We start from the raw sequence: 23,747 nt of genomic DNA, 5'->3' as shown, positions 1-23,747 counted from the left end.
CACACACGCACACCTCCCACTCCCCACCCCTTGGCTACTCCTGTGCCTGTGCCCAGCCCCTTTCCATGGCTCTAGTCTCTCTGGACAAACCTCCCATCTAACTTCTGCTTCTCTCACAGAGGAGAGGGCCTGGGCTGCACCTCTCCCATCTGGCAGACTGGGCCTGCTGTTGAACAGCTTTTCTTAGGACCCAATGGAAGTTAAAGAAATGCTTAGCTTCCCCACAGGCAAGTAGAGACAGCTAGCTAAGCTCTAACTCTACAATCCACTCTCGAATCTCTGAAGTGCTAATTCCTTCACCAACGCCCTCCCCCCAATATACACACTTGCCCAACAGCTCTGCCTCCCCTCCTGCCCGGCCCTAACAGGGCCTCCTGGATGGGCTCTCACACAGCCTGTACTCACCACAAGCAGCAGTTTCTCAACGCACTCAGGCACCACGTTGTGCAGGTGGCTAAGATGGAAGTGCAGGGCAGGCCGGCCCACCAACTGCTCCTGGCACAGTGGGCACCTGTACTTGGGCTGCACTGCATGCTGGGAGAGTGCATGAGCCCTCACCTGGTCGGACTCTGGGCTCAGGAAGCTGCAGTATGGACAGCAGTATACCTGGGGGCACATGGGTGGTGGAGGGGGTGTCAGGGAAGGGTGGGACCCACCATCATTCAGACTTTGGGCTCCTGGACACAGCACAGTTCACAACTCTCAATTCAGAAGGAATAAGCCCAATAAGAAGGCATCACCATGGACCCAGCCACAGTCCTGAAAGCTGGCTCCTCCCTCATTTCCCATAGACAGAGACAAAGGCCTAGGTTAGGGCGCCACCTTGCCTTCCTTTGTCTGGCCCTCCCTCTCCCTCCACCCTGGCCTGTCTTTCCTGCATTTGTTTTTCCCTGTCTCTACTGCCCTACTCAGTTCTCCAGCTGACTGTAAGGCCCTGTACCTACCTCCCACGGATTTAGTTTTTCTTTTCTTACCCACCCCCACACTCCCTGCATCTTCTCCCTGAAATGGCTCCCCTTCCCTCTGACACTTCCTGGACCCAGAGGCTCCCTCATCCCTGCCTGCTCCCTGCCTACTCCGCCTCCCCAGAGTCCCTGAACTAAGGTAGAGACCCCTCCCTACCTCTCTGTTCTGAAGGCGGCTCATTCTCCCTCAGAGGCTTAGCGGCTCCCACTTTCTTTTCCTTCCTTCCTTTTTTTTTCTTCCCTTACTAATGTAAACAAACACCATAGCTCCCCCAGTGGCTCCAGAAAATTCTGGCCTGGCTCTGTTGGTGCATTCCTGCCCACACTTCTGGAGGGTGGGGCTGGGGAGCACGGGGTGGGGCCAAGGAGTCCCCTGCTTCCACCTTAGTCACCTTACTCCCAGACCTCCAGCCTGCTTTTCTTTCTCTGGCTCACTTCCTCTTCTGCTCCCTGCACCAGGGGTCCAGACCCCTGTGCCAGGGAGGGGGCAGCCATAAAGGAAAGGTATCCAGAAGCTCATGATAATGCACATAGGCCTAAGGAGCAGACACATGGAGTAGGTCTGCTGAAGGGGACAGGAGTTAGGAAGACGGGAAGCTGTGGACATAAGCCATTACTGCAGAAGTTTGCAGGAAGGCAGTCTAATACTGCATATTACAGTTCAGTTTGGAGAGCCTTGAGGCACAGGATGGCACCTCAAAACAAAGGCTGGGAGTCCCCTCAGAATCAACACTTTCAGGCCACTGGGGTCTGCGTAGGTCAGGCAGAGGCCTAAGTCCTGGAGACTTAGAGATATGCAGGGCTTGCTGTCCTTGTGACTCATCCGAGTTGGTACCTCTAGCCTCAGGAAGGAGGTGCCAGGACAATTCCACCCAGGCTCAGGGCTTTCTGTAGGAGACGAACTTCCATGTTTAGCTGACTCTCTGCTCTGTTTTAACAGGACTAAAGAGCTAGCTGGATGGCATCTAGTTTTTTGTTTTTGCCTCTCTTTATTTCTTCACTTCTTTCCTCCATCCTTTCTCCACCTACCTGCAATCTTTCCTGCCCTCCATACAGTTTCTCTCTTCACCCTTCCCTCCTACCATCCCTTCCTGCCATCTTCCTCTGTGCTCCACCCCTGGGGGCCATCTCTGCCCCTCTGTTGGTGCTGAACAGACATAGCTGGACCTAGGTGGAATTTCTAAAATGTTGTATTCTTAGTGAAACAAATCACAATCATGAAAATATTAGGTCTACCTTTGGTCTGAAATCTCTGTCCTGTAAAGCTCTGCTGATTAGAATTTCAGCCTTTAGAACATGACGAGTAAAACTAGACCCCCCTCAGCTCTTCCCAGTTACCCCAGTTCTGACCGTGGTCTGGTTGGTACTGTCTCCAGGAGGGCCAGTCTTGTTCTGTGCCTCTTCAGAAGCTGAGGATGAAAGGAGAGGAGAATAAGAAACTGACAGCCCTCCCTCTTCCTTTCACAGACCCTCAGCCCTTAAGATGACCTTATTTGTAGCAGGGAGCTTCCAGGGTAAGGGCATTGGGCTCTGGGGAAAGAGAAAAAGGGCAGGAAAGTACAGAGCTAAACTGAGTACAGCGAAGGGAGGGAAGGCAGGGCTGACCCCGCGTTAGTGCGATAGCCAGGTTGGGGTCCTCAAAGAGGATAGAAGCACCTAGCCTTCTGTGCCTCTGCCTCCCTTTCCTCTGATGAGCCCTGTCTTTTGATCACTTTGACTCTTCTATCACAGGAGGCCTTGCTGGGTGTCTGGATTACTGCGATGTCTCATGAGCATCTCAGAGTGTATGAGGTTTAGAGAGGGGAGGGCAAGGGATGGAGGGAAGTGAAACAGAAGAACAACTCACCCAGTTGTTCTGTCTTGTTCTGGGCATCTTTTTCAGGGGCAGGTGGCTCAGCTAAGGGGGTGACAGGAGCCTTCCCTGTGTAGAATGAGGGGAGAGTCAGCTTATAAGGATGAAGCGTCAGGAAAGGGAGGATATACGGCACAGAAAGCGGGACAAGCAGCCACACACTGAAGGAGAAAATGGATGAATGGATCAACAGGCAGGGGAGGACAAAAAGAACTACAGAGGATGAGGGGGGAAATCATAGTGTTCGAACTGGTAGGGCCTTAGAAATCATCTCTGTGAGTCCAGCCCCTGTCACTTAAAGATGAGCAAACAAGTTCAGCAGTAGGCGACAGAAACAGGACCAAACTCGCTTCCCTGTCTCGACCTATCCTGGAAGCAGGGAGCCTGGAGACTTAGTGGGAGGGGCACTGAAGAAGGAAGGTGGGGAGGAATGGAAGCAGCCAGGGCGAGCAGGAGGCGGCAGGTCTAACTGGGAGAGGAGATTACCACTCAAGTTAAGAATTGACAGATGTGTAGGAATTTATTTTCGGTGGCGGCCTAATTAAAGTGTTAAAGTTCCTTAACTCCATTCAGCCTTGCGCCAGGATCGTTAGCTATTGATCTGGGCCCCTCCGGCACTTAACTCCAGCCAGCATATTGGCAATTCAATTAGCACCAGTCAATGCTTCCTGTTCCTGGTTCCTGCTGCCCGTGCGGTGCCCTCACCCTTGCCTATCACTGGCCTCTATGTAGCCTGGGTGCCTGTGCCCGCCTCTGACAACCCTTTCTCGGCCCTTCTCCTGCACCCTCTGGATCAGTGGCATCTGGTGAACGCTTCCCAGTTTCTGCTGGTACAACCTGAGCTGCCTAACGAGGGACCCTCAGCCCAGCCTTCTGCCTGAAGACCTTGTAGGAGACAGGAATAGACTAGGGAGCTCTCTAGGGCTTCCCTTTCCTGCCGCCTTCAGGCCATGCCCACAGCTCCCATCAACTTCCTGAATGTCTTGGCCCAGTCTTTCTGCCTCTCCTTGACTAGCCTACCCATCACCCACCCCCCACCCCTGCACCCCTACTCACTGTTGTTTAGACGATAGTCACAACTTGGAATCACTGGGTGATTCCTCTTCACTTCCCTTCCTGTCCTGTTCTCCACCCAGCAAAGTCCCTGCCCTTCTCTGCCTCCTCCCTCCCACAGCCTCTTGGAATCCCCACTGTTCCTGAAATCCAGTTTTATCACCCCTTCACGGCTCCTTTCCACTTGTGGTCACGTGCTCACAGACCTGTTCCTCCTTCCTTGTGTAACTTTCCCATCATCCCCTGGCTGCCACGCTGGCTGCCTCCCTGCCCAGCCCGTCCCGTCCAGTCCCCTCTTCCTCACCGGGAGTCCGAAGCGGCCCATGGCTGAAGCTCAGGATGCTCTGAAGCGCTGAGAGCCCTTCCTCGGCTGCCGGGCCACTCTGTAGCAGCTGCAGGCGCCGCTGGGCCTGGGCATCTTGGTGCGCCGGTGCGCGCAGGTGCTGTAGCACAGCCAAGCGGGAGGGCGTCTCCCAGGCACACAGTAGGCAGCGGAACAGCCCCAGCTCTGCCCCTGCTGTCACCCCCTCCATCTCCAGCAAAAACTGGAAAAACAGAGAGACACAGGGGACTCCTCTGCTTTCCCCAAAGGAGCCTGACCAGTAGTACCCCCACTGCCCAGCCCTTCCACCCTCTTGAGTCTGCTTTCCCTCCTAAGGCCATCTGAGTATTACTGCCTTTGCTCCACAATCTCCTTTACTTCCTCCTAGACTCCCTCCTAGTTTGTGAATGGAATTTGATTCCATGCTTGAACAATTTGATTCCATGCTTGAACTTCTGGCGACGAGATGGACTGAGCAGAGACAGACCCCTCCCTCTTGCCCCAAACACCAGAAGAGCTGAATAAAGTATTAGATTCACTCTGTCAGAGTCCAGCATCCTTTGGTCTCTTTCTCCATGTCTGTCTCCAAACTGAGTATTAACCCTGATGCATACGTGCCTTTTTCTCCAGTCCTGCCACCATGGGTTTTCCCATCACTTTTCCACTCTGTATCTCCATCCCCATCTCTACTCTCTCCCCAGAGGCTCTCTGCTCTGCCCCCCTGCCCCTCTCACCTTATAGACCTGGCTGTTTTCTTCATGGGCTGCACCCCGGGCATGCAGCTGCATCTTCTCCTTGCTGTTGGACTCAAAGTCACAAATGTTGCAGCGCAAGTGCAGCGGGGGGACAGACCCATAAGGAGCCCCATCTCCCGGGGGCACAGGGGAGAGGGTGCCTGTGGCCCCACCTCCCTCTCTCAGGTGGGCCGCCAGCTGGTACTTCTGAGCATGTTTGTCAGTCTTGAGGTGGAGTTGGAAGTTGGCCTTGAGCTGCGTGCCATAGCAGCAGAGCTTGCAGCGGTGGGTGTCACCGGCCACCTCCTTCCATTCAGCCTCTGGGAGGCTGCGACCCATGCTGCAGTGGTAGAGCAACAGCTCCAGGTTGTCTGTGCTGAAGACCTGGCACACGAGGCAGCGGAACACCTTCAGGGAAGGGCTGTCATCTGGGGGCGGCGAGGTGGGCAGGCTGTCGGACAAGGAGCCTAGGAGCTGACTTTGAGGCAGGTGGGCATCCGGGGAGAGGCTGCCAGGGGCTAGGGGACAGAGACAGATTAGTGGCCCAAGGAATGGGGCAGGGTCAGTTTGCTCTGTGGGAATGTGGGTGGTGGGTAAATGAGGTTAGGCTGATGGAGCTGGGGGTACCTAATTGAGGGGGCTGGCCCTTGGGAGAGAGCAGTGAATCGAGTTTGGCCCTGGGAGCAGGAGGGGGGGGGCAGGGCAGAAGTGGAGGAGGAGCAGAGCCCAGGATGCTTACCAGGTGTGGGGAACTTGCGGGCAGGTGCTCCGAGGGGGTGGAAGCCGTTCAGAAGCAGCTGCGCTTCCAGGGGCTTGTCTGGCCTCAGCCCAGGGCCAGGCAAGGGAGCCTGGGGCTGCCCCAAGGCCTGTGGCCCGAAGTACTGGAAGAGTTCAGGAGGGGTGGTGGGGGCAGCCCCTGCTGAGGGAGGGGGGCCTGGCCCCACCAGCCCAGGTGGCAGGCCCAGCGGCAGCCCCTGGTGGAGCATGAGAACATTCTGCATGTGCTTCTCAGAGGTCATGTGGATGCGCAGGTTGCGAGAGATATTGGTTTCATAGCTACACACTTTGCACTGCCAGGAAGATTTGGTTTTGGGCTCCTTGTCCCCCGCGGAGGGAGGGAGCGATGCCTCTGGGGGACTTCCCTGCCCACCAGGCCCCGCCTGGAAGCCCTGCAGGTTGGCCAGGTGCTTGTCAGACTGCATGTGGATGCTGAGGTTGCCTTTGGTGGTGGTGGAGTAGTTGCAGACATCACAACGGTAGGGCTTGTAGCCACAGCTGTAGCTCTCTCCGCGTGCCAGGCGGGGGTGGGCCCCCCCAGCGCTACAGTAGCTGCAGTGACTGTTGCTCTCGGGGTGCTTCTCCCGCATGTGCACGTCCAGGGTCTGCTGGTACTTGTAGTGCCAGTTGCACTTGGGACACTTGAGCGTCTTGCAGGAGTTGCGCGAGTGTAACAGAGACATGTGGCTGGACAGGCTGAGGCCCTGAAAGGCTGCAGGGGCCGGGGTGTAGTCATCAGCTAGGCGGTAGGGCTGGGGTGGGTCACTGGGGTCTTCGGGGGAGCCCACTGGGACAGGGAAAGTGCCCCCCTCCTTGGAGGTGGGTGAGCTTTGGTCGAGTGGGGGGCAGAGCCCTCTATCCTCTTCTTGCCCCTCGGGGAACCAATCCGGCCCTGCCTCGCCTGCTGCCATTGGCGATTCTTTGGCTTGGGTTGGGCTGGGGTCCCAGGTGGCTGGGGTTGTGGGTGGGGAGGGTGGACTGAGGGCCATGACTTCTTCCATGGGCAGGACAAGGGCCTGGGCTTCTGTTTCAGGGGGACCATCCTCGGTCTGGGCTACGCTGGCTTCCAGTTTCACTGTGCTGCTGTTGTCAAGTTGTCTTTCTACAGGGGGACAAGCAGGCAGTTTTGGTTCAAGAAAGCTTAGGAGGGCCATGCAGCCCTCGTCCCCCTCCTGGAGCACAGCTGGGTTGCCTGGCAGGCCCTGGTGTTGAACAGGGGTGAGCTTCACCCCATGAGACTGTGTGTGACCCATAAAGGCCTCGGACTGGCTGAAACCCAGGCGGCACATGAGGCAGAGCCAGAACAGTGCCCTGTGGTCTCCCCCGCTGTTCCCCATGGGGCCATCTTTGGGATCTCCGGGTGGGTTTGGAGCCAGCTGATAGCTCCAGAAGGCTCCATCCCTTCCCTCACAGGTGGCTGGAGATGGCACTGAGGTATTGTGGGACAGAATTTGGTCAGAAGAGCTAAAGCCTTGGGTCGGGTCAAAGCCATGTTGGATGTGAAGGGCAGTGAGGTGTGCGGGGGGTGGGTGGGGTAGGCTGGGCTCTTCCTTGATGCCCCCCTCGCCCCAGGGGAAGCCCTTTGGTAACAGGAGTTCACTGCCACCTGGCAGGGACAGCTTGGCCACTAGGCAGGCCTCACCACCACCAGCTGTGAAGAATAAATGGTTGCTTAGGTCCACAGGAAGGAGCCCTCCTTCCTCCTCCTGCTCCTTGTTCTCTTCCACCCCTAGGTCCTTTGCTGGGAAGCCACCACAGCCGGGCTCTTCTTGGGGCTCCCCAATCTCCTTTGGTGGGACGAGGCCACAGCCTGACTCAAGGGGCTGTACCCCTCGCTCTGAGGGCTTCATGCTCTCAGAGGTAGAGGGGGCAGCAGGGGCATCTTTGGTGACAGGATCAGAGGGGGTGCGAGGGGAGGAGGTGTCCAGAGGCGGGAATGGGGCATTGTGCCCAGGGGAGGGGGTGGTGCCAGCAGTAGAGGCTGAGTTAAGGGTGGCCATGGCAGACGGAGGAGTGCTGGGGGTTCATTTCAGCGTGACAGCCAGTACCCTGCAGGGGAAACACGGAGAGAGCAACGCCGTCAGGCAGACACCAGCGAGGCATATGACTCCCCTGATATTTCGGCCCCACCCCCTTCTCTGAGGTCCAGACTCAAGTACCCATTTGCCAACTTGAAGCTTCACTTACTTTCTAACAGGCTTCAAGCTGAATATCCCAAATCAGAATTCTTTATTTCTCTCCTGAATTTATTCTTCCCCATCTTTCCTATCTCAGAATTTGGTACTACCATTTATCTGGTTGCTTAGGCCAAAAACCTAATTCGACAGCAACCTCTCAAACATGGGTCACATCCCTCTCTCTTCATCTCCACCAGCACCGCTGTCATCTCTTTCCCGAGCTAATACAATAGCTTCCACCACTGCCCCTACAATCCAGTTTCCTCCCACCCAGCAGCCAGAATGAGCTTTCATTTAATTCTCAATTATGAAAAATGTCAAATGTATATAAAAGTAGACCAGATAATATAAGGAACACCTTTGTACTCATCACCCCTGTCAGCAGTCACCGACTCGCGGCCAATCTTGTTCCAGCTATATCCTCACCCACTCTCCCCTTTTCCTATGTTGTTTTAAAGCAAATTTTAAGCATCAAAAAGAATTGTCTTTTAAAATGTAAGTCATACTACATTCTGCTTAAAAACCCATCAATGATTTCCCGCTGCACTATGAATAAAATCCAAACTCCTTTCCCTGATCCGAAAAAGGACCTATCTGATCTGATGCCTGCCTGCTTGCCTGCCTGTTCTCCACACCTCTGCCTGGCTGCCTAGCTGCAGCCCATTTGCCTTCTTTCCATTCCTCAAACACACCAAGTTCATTCCTACCTAGAGCCTTGCCTAAGCTGTTTACTCTGCCTGGAATGCTCTTCCCAGAGACCTCTGCCTAGTGGCTCCTCATTTAGGTGTCTGCTTAAATATTGCCTCTTCTAATAGGCCTTCTCTCTCTACCGAAGCTAGATAGTCCCGGGGGTTACTTTTTTAGCGATTTAATACTACCTGATAGTTCCTGGTTTACTTATTTCTCCTCCTAGAAGGTAAGTTCTATGAGAGTAGGAACTCTGTCTGCTTTATTTATTGCTCTATCCTTAGGACTGACAAAGATGCCTGCCACACGGTTAATAGTTATCTGTTGAATAAATGAGCTCTGGGAAAGACCCTCAGATCTCCCCAGCCCTGAAGCAGTATTTTCCCTAAGTCAGAGAGGTTACAGTGAAATTTTATTATTGGCCTGTAGGCCCCATACTGCTCACAGGTGCCCTTCAGACGTAACTCTGGTCACAAGCATGTGGAATTGGGAGCTTCCCTGGCCAGCTTAAAGATGACAGCTTTTATGTAATTAACCTCCTCCTCTCCAAAGAGACAAGAGGTAAACAATAGTATTAATATTAGTGATAGCTATTAAGGTGCATATACCATGGTAGGTTCTCGCACTGCTGAATGCTTTATAGCAATTATCTCTAATCTTACAACAACCTTATTTTACAGATGAGGCAGTCAAGACAAAGAGAGGTTGAGTGAGCTGCCGATGGTCACACAGCTCCAAGGTGGTGAAACTAGAAAAGGACTGGTAGGGCAGAGCTATACCTCAAAGCTGTGGCCTGGCCTTTCCATCCAATCAGACTGTCCCTTTGATACAGTACAGGCAAAATGCGTCTCCAAAGGTCTAGAAATCAGGATCCCTGGGCTCCCCCTAGCTGACTAGAAGTACCAAGCTTCCCACGATGCTCCCAACCTTTTTATCTTGAACCCCCTCCCCCAAAAAACTCACCGGTTCTTCACGCCTCACCATCCCCACACTTCTCCCAATGTCCCAAATGGCCTACAACCTCTCCAGTTCTTAGTATCAGCAGATCTCTGATAATTAAACCTTTAGTGCTCAGGATAGAGTGCTTCAGGGGAGGGATGAGGGGTATGGCCTCTCCTTGGGCTACCTCTAGCTCTCACCTCCAGACTCCTGGATTTGTAATGGATCCTCGGTCTGGCCCCACCCAGCCCGCAGGCCCCATTCCCACTTCCCTCCTCCTCCCGGGGGCTAGCCAGGCGTGAAGTCGAAGCCATTAAGGCTCCAGGAGGGGCTGTACCAGCATGGTAATGAAAATGCAAATCAGCACCTGGGCAAGGGGTGGAGGGGATGGTGCGGTAGGGATTAGATGGCGTAAAGGAATTAGATGGAGGGGAGTCTATCCTAGATGACCAGAAAGCCAAAGCCCTGAAGTTGAGGGAGAAAGGTATTCCTCCTGTGGAATCCTTGTGGGGAAGGGGGAATAAATGCGCTGGTTTGTGGGGGGGTCTGACATTCTGTCAGCTACACAGTGGGGCCCATCACCCATTCGCTGCCCCACCTGATGAGAAGAATTGAGGCCGGGCAACAGGGGCCTCTCCTGGGCCTTGTTGCTGAGGACTGGACCGGCTGGGTGCTGTCTCCCTGCTGGCTCACCCTGCTTACATCACATTGATTGGCTCCTTCTCCCTGGCTCCTCACAACTCTAGATCAAACTTCAGAGGAGGGCTAGGAAGACCTAAGCCCCAAATCTTCTCTCCAAAGCTGGTACTTCCCAAGACTGGAAAAAAACACAGATGATTTATAGCTAGAAACCCAAGGAGCATAGCTTTGGGCTAGTGTGTGGTTGAAACCCAGATCGACCAAGGGTAGGTCCGTAGCTGTTTAAAATTGCAAATCTCTTCCCCACCTCCCAACCTACCACCCCTCCTCCTCTTCAGGAAAGAATTTCAATTGCAAATTTATCTCTGCCTCAGTGCACTCCCAACTCCTCCTCCTTCTCCGTGCTTCTCCCATCACCCACTATTTATTATTACAAATCTTTAACTGCAGAAAGTATTTTTTCACTTTTTTTCCTCCTCCCATTTCCCTCTTCCTCAATCTTTTCTTCCTTCCCTCTCTGAATCTCTGTGTCCCTGTCGTTGCCCTTCCTACCTTGAACTCAGTTTTTGTCTTTCTTGAGATGATGACAGGGCTAAAAGTCACCCCTCACCTAGAATCCTTTTCTCCCTCAGCCCACGGCCATTCCTCCTTAGTTCTGGGCTTTCCTTAAGGGCCTCTGTTCTCCCTCAGGTCAAGTCTTATCAGTGGGCAAAGGGAGAAGGCGACACCTCGAAGGCCCTGGAGGAGGGAGGTAGGAAGAGGGCGGATCAGGTGTAGGGTGGAGGTGGGGAAAGAGTCAAAAGGAAAGAGCTGGGTAGAGGTTAAGGACTGGGGGGCTCACACGGCGAGGGTTGGGGGAGACAGAGCAGTCGGTGGTGGTGTGGTGTGATTAGAACGGAGATTGATGTGAAGGGGCGCCACAGACGGCAGAGAGAGTCAATAAAATGAGAGGATCACATTAGAGGCGACAGAGAGAGCTTTAAATTACGAGGCTGCTGCCACTGAGGGGGATGGGAGGAAGCAGGCCTGGAGCCAAGGGAGGGTGGAGTTCCAAGGGTGTAGCCATCCCCCGCCCCAGATGAATCTTCTAACTTCTAAAAGGCCCTCTTGTCTCCAGAGTGAGTGCCCTTGCTGCCCCTTCATTCCATCTTCCTCCCTAATGCTTCCTACCCTTACAGGCTGAGGAGAGGAGAAAGCTATGGAGACGGATGTTTTTGTTTTTGGTATTGCCCTATTCCTCCTTGCAGACCCAGGTCTCTAGTTATTCCTCAGGATGGGAAAGGAAAGATAGAAGCGCTACTTTTATAGCTCGTCCAGGCAGTTGTTGCCTAATCACCAAACATTATCAACCAAACTGCAAAAATTCTTCCGTGGGAGCTAGGCAGAAAGGTACCCCATAAACAACCGGTCAAGAATTCCTACTTCTTGATATGCGCTCCCCATTCAGAGGGCAGATACACAGTACTTAAAACAGGAAGAAGCCAGGAGGCCAGAAAGCTACTGAGAAAAAGGTGTTATGAGATAGACAGAAAGGCTCGATGTGATGTTGTGGAAGGCTGAAAAGGCAGGCTGGGCCCTGAAACCACATAAGCCAGGGAGAACACAGTGAGTCTTCAGAACTAGAGAATTACAGGAGCCAAAGGGGCAAGGGCAAAGAAAGGACCAAAATACATGAGGTCTGAGGAAGGGGAGACTCTGCTCCTCACCAGGGAGGAACCAGGGCGTGTGTTCAGGCTGGCAGGTAGAAGTGGAGCAAAGCTGGGGAGAGGTGCTCCCTCTGGAGCTCCCAGCAAGACCTGGACTCCCCTAGGGCAGAGCCTCTGGCACACCAGAGGAGGAAAAAAACACTACTGCTCCCTAGTGGTCACCGAAGGAACATCACCCAGGAGAGGATAGGCCTGACCCCAACAGGTAGGCTTTTCTCTTCCCGGCTCCCCTCCTTAAAATAAAAAATCCGGCCCCGCTCATTCCTTTTCTCCAAACCTGGTAAGGCAAAGGCTTTCCCAGCAGCAAAGTCTGCCAGAGGTCATCAACACATTTGCTTAAAGTTTGCATACAATGCTTTCCACATCAGAGCCTTCTAATATTTTTGCCATTCACTTTCCCAGTTGTTCAATCTATCCTCTTTCCCTTACTTACTGAGGGCCAGTTTTTAGGGACTTTTCTCTTTCCACTCTCTGAAAGTATTGTCAAAGGCACTGCTTTCTTCCTTACTCACTTTGCCCTTGCCTTTCTCCCCTTTTTGACTCAACCTGTTGCTTTCAAGAGGAGGCAGCCATGGTGCCGAGGGGAAGAGGAATAAGAAAGATGTTATGCGTACACTCTGCATAAGGGAGAGTAGTTGGTATAAACAACAAACAAACTCTTGATGAGCTGTATTTTTTTTTTTTTTAAGACAGCAGAAGAACCTGGGCTTTAGATTTATGCAGGCCCAGGGTTCTCCACTCACCAGCTGGGTAAATTACTTATCAAGTCTCAGTTTCCATATCTGGGAAAATGGGAATAATAATACACCTTCCTCACCTGGTTGTGGGGAAACTACACTAAGTAACTATGTGAAAGTGCATATACTGGGTGTTCAATCAGACTAGTTTTTTCCTTCTTTCTTGGCCCTCTCCTCCCATAGAGTGGAGCAAGGTGTTTGCAGATAGGTTGACAACTTTCCTTCTGCCTCCCCCTTCCTGACCAGGATTCAACTGGTAATCTCTGCCCTTTACCACTGAGAGCAGATTTTTTGGTGGGCAGGATTTATATCTATTCTGCCTAGCATCAGAGTTCATTTCTCACTTGGCCATCCTGATTGCTGGGGCCTGGAGACACCCCTTTATCCAAGAACAGAGATTGGAAGTTTTGCTCAGGATCACACTTGGCCTGGGTACAGAAGCAGCTAATATTTGGATCAAAACTATTATGGCCTATCTAGAGCCATGACACCCTGAACAAGCCCAATTTGGTCTAATCTCAGAAGCTAAGCAAGGTCAGGCCTGGTTAGTACTTGGATGGGAGACCACCTAGGTAGACCAGGTGTCGTAGCCATAAAAAATAAGGGACTGTAAACTGACAAGGTCCTTGCAATCTGTGAGGTCAACCAAGGGTTGCCTAAAAAAAATTATGACCTCTCCCTGCATTTAAAATTATCATTTTCTCTGTCTCTGAATCTTACCTTCTATATTTAAAAAAGAAAATAAAAGAAGGTACTCCTAATTCCTCCCTTTTAATTCTACCTCTCTCTCCTAGACCTCTCCCCCTCAAATATTCGGGGAGTGCTTGCTTTGTGCAAGATAAATTTTGTCCAAAAGAGAAAATGAGAATGGCAGGAAATGAGATACGACAGACAGGAAAAGGAGTGTCATAGAGGTAAAGAGACAGCTAAGGCAGAGAAGAGGAAGAAAGAAGGGAAGGAGAGAGAAAGGTAAGTAAGGGGGTTTGCATCCTGATCTGCATATGTAAATATTGAATCAAGTTAGTTTTTCCATATCTCATTGAAGCCTCCCAGCTTTGGCATCAGATTGGGCAAGTGGTCTGTCCCCAGTGAGAGGGATGGAGCAAAGAGGCACAGTGTCTTTCACCTTACAAGATGCTTAAGGTAGGTGTGACTGAACTGGATGAGGTGTGAGGAGAAAGGAGAGGCTGAGACGAAGAAGATGGGGGTGGGTAGGTAGTAGACAGGGGAGCAGCCAGGGGTAAGAAGGAGGCTATAGACTAAAACCACAACCAGTGAGTTGAACATCCATCCACATTTGCGTGGCTTTGTTGAGGTGTGCTGCAGGCAGGAGTGGAGCCTCTCCCATGCATCTTCTTTGATGATCCCATAAGCGTTAGGACAGCAATGTGGAGCACTGGAGAGACTTAGGCTGAGACAATCACGTGAAGTCAGCTCAGAACACTTCTATATGAGCACTCAGGAGAGAGGAATAGAAAAGGTGTGCCCTCGAATTCAGATTCAGGATCCTATCTGAACCTGGCATGGGGACTTCTGTAGAAGACCTTTGATCTCCCTGAGCTTAAAAGGAATTACTTCTAGAACTATTTAAAGGAATTACTTCTAGAACTATTTGGAAGGATACGATTGTGACTGTGTAAATAAATAAATCCTCTGGTTCTTTGATTCTGTATGACTCCTTGTGATGGTATTGACTCCACTTAAATACTATTACAACAATACTAATGATAAAATGACATCTTTAAATGTTTACCATCTTCCAGGCAGTGCTGAGCCCTCTGCAAACATCATATCATTTAATCCTCTGCTATAATATGATGAAATAGATATGGCTATTCATTCCCATTTTACAAAAATGGAAACAGATTTAAATGGGTTAAGTAATTTTTAAGGTTTCACACTTAGAAAGTAGTGTCAAGATTGGACTCAAGGTAGCCTGACCTCAGCACTCTGCTCTTGGGTTAATTTGTAAGCTTTGAAACTCTGGCTGGTATGCATTTTGAATGAAGTCTTTGAATTTGTTACTCTACCCTTATGTGTGTCACCTTGAACATGTGTGCTGTCATGTTACTCTTGGAGCTTGAAGAAGTTAGATGGCTGTCTCCTAGTTAGTTTCCGAGTGTAAGATGGGCCAGAATAGGTCCACTGCTTTGTGCAAGTCCAGGGGGCACTATCTATCTTGCAGTCTATAAACGGGCCCTGGCCATTTTGTGTGTATGTTTGGAGATGGGGTTGGGGGTGAATGGAGATAGATATCAAAGGTTATTTGACTGACAGTATGTATATTCATTTGTGATAACTGTCTCTTAAAGCTGCAAGTCTACACATGTGTATTCATAACAGCATACGAACTTCATCAGAAAGGTAGTATGGTATTATATAAAAATATAGCCTTCAGGGCCAGACAGACCTCTAATCAATTCTAGTTCTATTTGTTATTATGTAAATGAGCTCTGGTGGGTTGCTTAAAGCCTGTTTCTTCATATATAGAATGGGGAATAGTTCCTCATGGAACTGTCCATTGAAGTGGTCATTATTGAGATTGGCACTTTGTGATCAATAAATAAAAATAATTATTCAATCACATGCCTTATTTTCTGAGTTGGGGTATTCGTGTATGTTTATTACCTTTTTGATTGTGTGTGTGGCTGAGGGCCTGAGTGTAGTCCTATGCCAGCACCTCTTGGAGGTTAGGAAGGTGCTGACTCAGGCCTCTGGCTGGGCCGCCCCAGTCCTCGGTTATACCAGTGTGGGCCCTGGGCTTCAGTTCAGCGATGGAGTGTCCTGTGCAGGCGTGCTGCCGCGTGCCTGTTTGTGCCTGTTTGTGCTCAGTAGCATGGCCGTGTTTGGGGTGGTGGTAATTACTGGGATGGCCCAGCCCTAATGAGTGTGATCTCGTTACACTCTCACCGCCTCTAATGGAGCTAACCTCATTTCACAGCCATTAGAGATGGAGATGAGGCCCCGCCCCCTGGCCCCACCAGCTGCAGCTCTTTCAGCCCTGGCCTAGGCTGTTCCTCCAGCTCGCCATTTCCGCGGTCCACCTCTTCGTCTCCTCACTTTTCTTCTGCTCTTCCTGCCAGGTTTCCCTCTCCTGCTCCTCATTGTTCTTTCCCCGTCCCTCCTCTTTCTGCGTCTCCCTTGTCTCTCCTCTCCTCCATCCCTGGTCCTTCTCTTCACTCAGCACTCTCGCTCTTCCTTTCTCTAGTCTGTCCTCCCTATCTCCATTTCCCGTCCTCTTCTCCGTGCCCCTCCCCCGCCCTTTTCTGAGGCTGGCCCTCCCCTCCCCCACGTTGCCCTGTCTGGCCAAAGGACAAATCTCAAGGGGAAACCAGCAAAGACAAACAAGGAGCAGTGACTTCATTAACATCGTTAATTTGCCACTTCAGTTCCTCCCACAAGGGTCAAAGCCAGCATGGCTTGAACTCAGGACTGACAGAGTCTGAGACTGCCGTCTGCCTTTGCCGGGTTAGGCCTCTCCGACAAACACAAGTCCTTCTCCTCCTCCTCCTCTGAGCTTTCATTTACCCCCCGCAGGCACCCAGGCTCCGGGGGTTTCTCACTTTCAGTTTGTTCTCTATCTTCACAGTCCACCGCCCTCCTTCTTTTTCAAATTGTGGCCTTCTCTCTGCTCTCTCCTGGCTGGAAGTCACATGGTTTTTACCTTTGACTCCCTCTCCTCCTCATCCTCTGCCAGTCTGGGTTTCTCCCACCCATCCCTGACCCATCCGTTCTGAACCTTTTTCTTGGCCCTTCCCTCGCTTTCTCTCTTCCTAACCTCGCGTGCACTCCTTTCCCTGGAGCACCAAGATTTACCTGTAAGTTTCAGAAACCACACAGCCTGAAAAAGCTGGAGATGGGAGGAAGAAAGCATTTGTGGCCCCAGCAGGCCCATGATATAGAACATGGAAGTGGCTGGACAGAAAGGAAGACAATTGCAGTCTCAGGGGAAGCAGCAGAATCCAGACTTGGACATCTGAGAGCCAAGACACACCAGGCTCCAGAGAAACAGCTTCCCCAAGACGAGAGGAAAAGGAGGACAGAACCAGAGGGCCTTGGGCTTGAGACTGAGGTTACTGACAAAACAAGGAATGAAAAATTTGAGGCAGGAAATGGCATTTACGCCATCGGTTCCTCAGGGAAACACAATCTAACACTCCTGTCCCACCCTCTGCCCTCCTTCACTGAGAAGCCAAATGACTGGCAATTGACTCTTGACCTTTAGCCCAATCCCAGCCCCAAAGGGAGAAGCTGAGGGTAGTTGACTGTGACTGGAGGAGGCACTAGGGAAATGTGCACACATGAAGTAAAAATTTCCGACCCAAACCCACCCTGCGCCACCAACCCTGCACATCAACATGCTACACAGGGCCAGACACTGCATACTCACACCCTTCTCTCCGCAGTGAGCTCTTGCTACTTATGTCCTGCTAACTGCACAGGCCCCAGTGCAAGCACCATTCCAGTAGGTATCCCTGCTGTGATTCCAAGGCCGGAACCTTAGCTTTAATGTAATCCCATATTCCTGCCCAAATACAGAGGTGAGCTCCTGTTGTCTCATTTGACTTTGAAAAAACAAAACAAAACAACAAAAAAACATTTTGAGGGGTGTTGAGTTATCTTGGGAGGAATTTTAGGAAAAAAAAGTCTTCCTCCAGGTGTATGCAGCTCGCACACCAGTAGTACAGCTTGGTGATAAGAACACGTGGATCTCAGCTGTCACCCTTAAACTGGGCACCCTAAACAACCATACACAGAGGCCCTAGTCTCTGGACCAGTTCCTATATGAGGGGGACACTGAGCCAATGGGATTACCTTGGAGGCACCTCTAAATCTTTCACCCCATCTCGCCAGCCTGGGGTGGAAGAGGGGTGTGCAGGCAGTCCCCTGGGGCTTTCCCCAGGGAGGCAAGGGGCTCTGAGAAAGTGAGTGGTGGGATGACTGAGAAGCCAGGGAAGAAAGATGGAAAAATCAATGAAATGAGTTTCTAACGGTGAGGTAAAGGACCGCTGTGTCGACAGCCTGTCGCCTGCCGCAAAATATGAGCTGCCCAAGTCCATGGCGGCGGCTGACAGTGCCTCCAGCCGCCACTGTCCTCCCTCCAGGCCCCCGCCCACCAGCCCCTTCTCCAGCTGCTCTGGGCCTTTCTTATTAGTCAGACTCTCCTCTAGGGCTCCCAGCTCACTCCTGCTCTTTCGGCTCTTCCTAGAGTCCTCAACCCATTTACGCTCTTTCTGACTCATCACCAGAAGAGCAGGACAGGTTATAATTCCTGATTGAATACATTTCTCTCCTCTATGGCTTCTGTGTATTTAGACGCCTATCTATAGATTTCTCTCAAAGAGTTGTAGTGAGCTCTGCATCTTTCTGCGCCCTCTTCTTCTAGATACCTCTGGACTCATTCAATAATGGGTAGTCGGTGTCAAGGCCATCCCTCACAGGGTTTCTCACATCCAGGTCTACGCTTCCTTCTGCCTTTTGGCTCACTTGGCCAACGCTGACTTCATTGTACTTGCCTGGATTAGGACAGACAGGGTGTTTAGGATAGGCCTGATACTGATTTATGAACTTTTTATTTGTGACCAGCATAAAAATATGAGTATGACTGATTCAATTGTGGTTTCGTGATTGGGAATGGGGTGGGGTAGGGATGCTACTCCCAATTCAAATCTGCCAACTCTGTCTTTGGAAATAACTCTCAACCTTTTCTGGAAACCACCTCCTTTCTCTCCCCTCCTCCATATCATCATCTTGGACTCCTAAGACTGTTCATTCATGTTTTCCTCCCATTATCTCTGCAAAGTCTCCTCAGATAAGCTCAAAGAGCCCACCTTGGCTGCCTGCCTCCAAGTGAACCCCTAATTCATTCTGCCCTCTCAGACCCTGCTGTTGCTCTGTTAACTCTCCTCCAGACCTTTCCTCCAGTTTGTTTTTCCAACTTGCCCATTTATGCAGACAGGCGTGAGAGGTGGGGTGAGAGGAAGGTGAACAACCTACTAACTCAACATTTGATGAAGAGACATTTACTAAGCATCTATGTAGCAAGACACTGTGCTAGGTGCTGGAAAACAGTAAGAAACTAGACAGATGCGGCCCCTGTGCCTATAGCCATCAGGACTAACCTGGGATCTCTCACCTGACAGCTTCATCTGTCTAACTCAGAGTCCCTTTCTTTCACTTTCCCCACAGTCAAATTACCCTTTTGTTTCAGAACCCTTCTCTTTTCTCCATCCTTGCATCGGTGTACACTCTCACACAGCTGATCCCCCCTCTTTTGCATTTCCAGCTTCAGTCGCCATTCCTAAACCCAAGGAAGTTCATTTTACATTTTTGATAAGTCTCCTCCTTGTTCACAAAGCCCTTCTCCTTTCACATTCCACAACTGCCATTTCCCGTTCTCTTTCTTCTTTGCCTTTCAGTCCTACCATCCCGTTCACCATGCCCCCTATTTTCGCAGGCCCCCCTCCTCTTGCTCCTGCAGGTCCTACCAAACAAGACCTCATTCTGAGCTAGGAACAGCTCCAGGAGGTAAGGTCAAGCTACCAGACCCAGGAATCCTACAGATCGGACTCAAACCCTGGCCACGTAAGTGTACAGCTCCCCAGTAAAGCAGCAAGTTATTCCTCTATGGGTCTCAAGGTAACACCAGCTGCTCTGACATCATGGAGGGAGGAACCCTGTCAGGTTGCCAAGGCAACACCAGCAATTTATGACATCAGAGGCTTGAGGTTCTTGGTTCTCAGGGGGCTAGGAAGATTCAAGTTCCTGTCAGCTAAAGTAAATAGGAATTCTACTTTTTCATCTCTTTGCTTGTGTTCCCCCGGCTTGGGAATGAAATGCAAAGGACTTTGGTGGGGTAGTGAGTGATCTGGCCAAAGGAATGAATGTTTGTGAGGCTCCCTCTCTTTCTCTTCATCAGATAGCTCTGTGCATGCTCTCTCCCCCTTCTTTGGCATCTCTCTCTTTTGGGGCTTCGCCCAGTGGTATTTCTGCTCTGCCTTTTTTCCACATCACCCCTCCTGCAGTGCTCTCTTTGCATCCATCACGCTGTGTCCTTCTCACACCAGAGGCATTTGTTTCCTTTGATACCTCACCCTCTTCTCTTTCCCCCTACCAACCTCTGCGCAGCTCTGATCTGCTCCAGCACTCATTTGCCTTCCATTTACCTTCTTTGAACAACACTCTTTTCCACCTCATCTTATTTTTCAATTCCTCCCTCCCCCCACTTTACCATTGTATTAAATTCTTATTGGTTTTTTGGTTGACCTCTTTAGGAATATTCTATCATTTCTCTCCTTTGGCATCACTATTAGATCGTTTTTTCATTCTTCTAGTTTTTCATTAATCACCCCTCACTGCCCCTCATTCCGCATGGATTTTATTCCCTTCTTTTGCAGGTTCCTCACAGCATGCATTTCTCTACCCCACGCATTTACTGCACTCAGCCTCTCCTTCCTTTCTGTAACTCTGTTCACCTCTGAAATCTTCCATCTTCTGTTCATATATACCTCCTCTTTTTACCCTTCTAAGCTCCTGAGGTCTGGAAAAACAAAGATGGTCTTAAAACAAGGTAAATTCCCCAGACTCTTTATCCACCTTTCCCTTTCTTTAGGCTAAATGAACCTGGCTCCTTGCATAAGATAGCTTCTGCCACACTACTGTAAACTGCCTCAGAAAGAAATCATGCTGAATCCAAATATGATAATAGCAGGAATGCAAGAAGAAGGCCAACTGGAAAGTGAAGAAGCCACTAGAATAAATTGAAGGATGAGGGGCAACCAAGCACGGCGGAGCTCAGAGTCCTATAGAATGTTCCTTTCCAAAATCATAGTTGACAGTTCATGGGCATAATGATCCTGACTGATGAAGGGGTTATATATCCCTAGAAGCCCATTAAATTGATTTTTTGGCCTGTTTCTGTGCCTTCACAAACCATACTCCCAACCTCTCCCAGCCCCTTCCTTAGGTACCTTCTGCGGCTGGCGTTAAAAAATGCTGGGTGAGAGGAATAAATAAGAGATAAAAGGAACTTAGAGTAACCAAGGAGAAAGGTAGGAAGACAGAAGATTATGGAACAAAAGGGAAGAATAGGCAAGGGAGATCATAGGAGAGAGGGGTGGGAGAAAAAAGGTGAAATAAAATGGGAAAATGAAAAATATACAATGGTAAAGTGAGCGTAGGGAGGAAAATCAAATCGGCAAGGAAGAGGTTTTTGGTGGGACGCTCCAGGAGACCAGAGGTGAGGTCCTGATGGGGGAGAAAGGCACATGGCAAAGGGGATACTCAACAATGCTAGGAAGTTCCAAAGCCTCCCAGGTGAAGGTGGAAGTGGAGGCTGTCCTGGCTGTGCTGAAAGGGTACTGGAGTCCTTAGGGGAGACACATCAGCTCTATCCCCTGACTCTTCCAAGCCCTGGACCAGTGACTACCACAATCGTGACTGATAAGCAAACTTCAAAGTAGCCTGAAAAGGCCAGAGAAATCCATGAGGACCCTGAAGGAGAGGCATGGAGTCCTAGATGTGCAGAAGAGTCACGCAGCCAAGGCATGACACAGTGACAGGGACCCACAGGGAGAGGATCGCTTGGACAGGAAGAATCACATGTGGAGACAGTGACATACAGACCCGGAGACGGATGGGTGGAGAGAATGAAGGAGGTAAAGAGTAGCGGGGACACATGGACAGAGATCAGCAGGGCTGCCGGCACAGCGAGACGCGTGGTCAAGTGCTCAAAAAATGATAGGGCTACTCAAAGGGTCAGACAGAGCGTTATGGAGACTTGCGGGGCCAGGAGAGACACGCTTCGCCTTGAATGGAGCAGTGGCCTCCCCTCACCTCGCACCTTTCCAAAAATACAAAAACAAAAACAATCAAACAAAAAAACTCAACTTCAGGCGAAAACGGAGATCGAAGATCAAGGGTATCCACGTCTCCTCCCACCCTCTCCAACCCCCAGAGCGTTAGCCCATCCATCAGACCGTCCGCCTGTCGCGGTTTCTCCCTCATCCCGCGGCCGGCGGGGGGCCGCCGAGACCCAGGCCCCTCGGGCTGACAGCTCCGAGCCCTCGCACTCACGCGGCCTCCCCTTCCCTCCGGGACCCCAGCTCCCCGCACAGCTCGGCGCGGTCCGTCTAGGCTCTCGTTACCCTCCGTCTGTCCAGCTGGTTCCCGATCCAGCCTTGATGCCTTTCCCTTCCCGGTCTCTCCTCCACCCCTGCATCTCTCTCTTCCTCCATCCCCACTCGCACGCCCTCTCCCTCCCACACCCCTGCCCCTCCTCCTCCTCAGGCTCTCGGTCTGTCGGTCTGTCCGTCCGTGTCCCCTCCCCCAGCCCTTTCCCCGTCCCTCTCCGTGCCCTCCAGCGGCAGTCTCCAAGCGTCTCCTCTCCCCTCCGTCTCGAGCTTCCAAAGAGCAAGGAAGGGAAGAAGAGAGAGAGGGAGAGGAGAAAAAAAACCAACCCAGCAGCATCGGAAATCGATGCACTTACACCTCAGCTGGAAGCAGGGACGGGAGTCGAACCACGGCCGCCGAGCAGCGCGAGGCGGGGAGGGGAGGGGGCGGCTCTTGGAAGGGACTTCTCCGATGTGTTGATTCCTTTTTTTTCCCCTCCTCCTCCCTCCCTCCAGCGCTCACTCCGGGGCGTCGGGGACGGAGATGGAAAAAATAAATAAATAAATTCACGGCGGTAAGGGAAGTGAAGGAAAATAATCAATGCTATTTGGCTGCGGCTGAAGTGTTTTCCCGGCTTCGTGAGGGGGTTTCCATTGATTCACCCAGGGAACTCGCTCGCTCCCTGCCTCCTCCTCCTCCTCCTCCTCGCCCTCCTCCTCCTCCTCCTCCTCCTCCTTCTCCTCCTCCTCCTCGCCCTTACTCCTCCGCCTCATTCACTGGCTGGAGCCGAGGCGTCCCACACAATGGAATAATCAATACCCAGGCGCCCGGGGCGGCCCCACTGAGCAGGTGCAGCGGCCCGCCCGCCGCGGTGGATGCCGGGAGTTGTAGTACCCCCGCCCCACCCCTCCACCCCCACCCCCTTCAGCCCGCGCCGGCTCCCGCTGCCGAATCCGCAGGTCTTGCTGGACCGTGGGCGGGACTCCAGGCTCCAGGGTAAGGCAGGCCCATGGGCCGGGCTACCTGCTCGACTCTGGCGCTAGGTTCAAGCTGGTGCCTGTAAAAAGGCCAGATTCCTTTAAACTCTTTCTAGTCTTCTTCTCTTCCTACAGAAACCATACGTGGCGTGTTTTAAATTAGCTCTAGAGAAAGCTCTGGTTTCTACTTGCTTCCCAGATCCACCTGAAGCCTCTTTTCCACTCCCTTCTTCTTGACTTATTAGTCCTCTCCCTTTCAACTGGATGCTAGAACCTTCTCTTCCACAGCAATTACCCTGAAATCTCTGAGAGCTTTCTTTTCTCCACACGGTTACAGAACCCCCAGAATTGGGTGGGGGGAGGAGAAGCACCGTGCCTGTATACCAGTGTCCTCCCGGCAGTACTTGCCACGTGTCATGTGTTTTTCAGAAACATACTAGGGAGAGGACAGGTGTTGAGAACCTGGCACTTCTCACCAATTATAGGGAGCCCAGAAGTTGGTAAGAGCCACTGTTCCTCAGCAAGCTACCATGCCAAGAGACTCATATAGATGACTCCTCCAGGTAACTGTAGTCCTCAGAAGGAGTAAGAAGGTGAAGGACAGCCTTCTCTATTTTGTCTCCCAAAGCAGTCAAAGGGCCACTCCCACGTTTTCCTGTATTTTAAATGACCACGAGTATTGCTCCTGCTCCTGACAAAGCCTGCTTTGGGGCCATTGGAAACTCAGTGACAAACTCTTTGATCTGGTGCTCAAGGCCTTTTTCAACCTGCTTAACTGTATTTTTAGCTTCATCTCACTTCCGCAATGACCATATACTCTCCAGCTTCTGGGCCTTTGCTCATGCTGTTCCTGTTTCCATCTGAGTCTTCAGCTGTTAAGATCCTAACATGTCTTTAGTTCCCACCTAAAATATCACTTCCTTCTCCAACGTAAAATTTCCCACCCAACCTTACTCTGAACATTCATGCCAGGATATATTAAGTCCCCTCTAATACTCCAGAGTAGCTAAACTGGTCTTAGTTATGCTTTCTTTAGCTCATTGCCAGTGGCCTGCATTTAGTGGGCCACCA

General features: G+C 51.4%; 1 protein-coding gene across 5 annotated transcripts in view; it reads right to left on the bottom strand.

Moving 5' to 3' along the window:
* Positions 1-22,509, bottom strand: part of ZFHX2 (zinc finger homeobox 2) — a 28,550-nt gene extending 6,041 nt beyond the window's left edge. The window contains exons 1-7 of one of the 5 annotated variants that reach the window (XM_016120604.2): positions 22,076-22,509; positions 5,666-7,752; positions 4,927-5,444; positions 4,175-4,415; positions 2,812-2,886; positions 2,316-2,374; positions 406-606 (exon numbers count right to left, since the gene is read on the bottom strand). In XM_016120604.2, the coding sequence (XP_015976090.2) occupies positions 406-606; positions 2,316-2,374; positions 2,812-2,886; positions 4,175-4,415; positions 4,927-5,444; positions 5,666-7,703 (3,132 nt within the window). In that variant the 5' untranslated portion in view covers positions 7,704-7,752; positions 22,076-22,509. Of the gene's footprint in view, positions 1-405; positions 607-2,315; positions 2,375-2,811; positions 2,887-4,174; positions 4,416-4,926; positions 5,445-5,665; positions 10,402-22,075 lie in introns of those variants that run through there. The other 4 variants (XM_036239152.1, XM_016120603.2, XM_036239151.1 and 1 more) reach the window with 4 other exon arrangements.
* Positions 22,510-23,747: the final 1,238 nt, after the last annotated feature.

Source organism: Rousettus aegyptiacus, unplaced genomic scaffold (genome assembly GCF_014176215.1).
Source record: "Rousettus aegyptiacus isolate mRouAeg1 unplaced genomic scaffold, mRouAeg1.p scaffold_m13_p_3, whole genome shotgun sequence".
In the NCBI taxonomy this organism is placed as follows: Eukaryota; Metazoa; Chordata; class Mammalia; order Chiroptera; family Pteropodidae; genus Rousettus; species Rousettus aegyptiacus.
The sequence above is the reverse complement of the archived record's forward strand: the minus strand, read 5'-3'. Positions and strand labels throughout refer to the sequence as shown.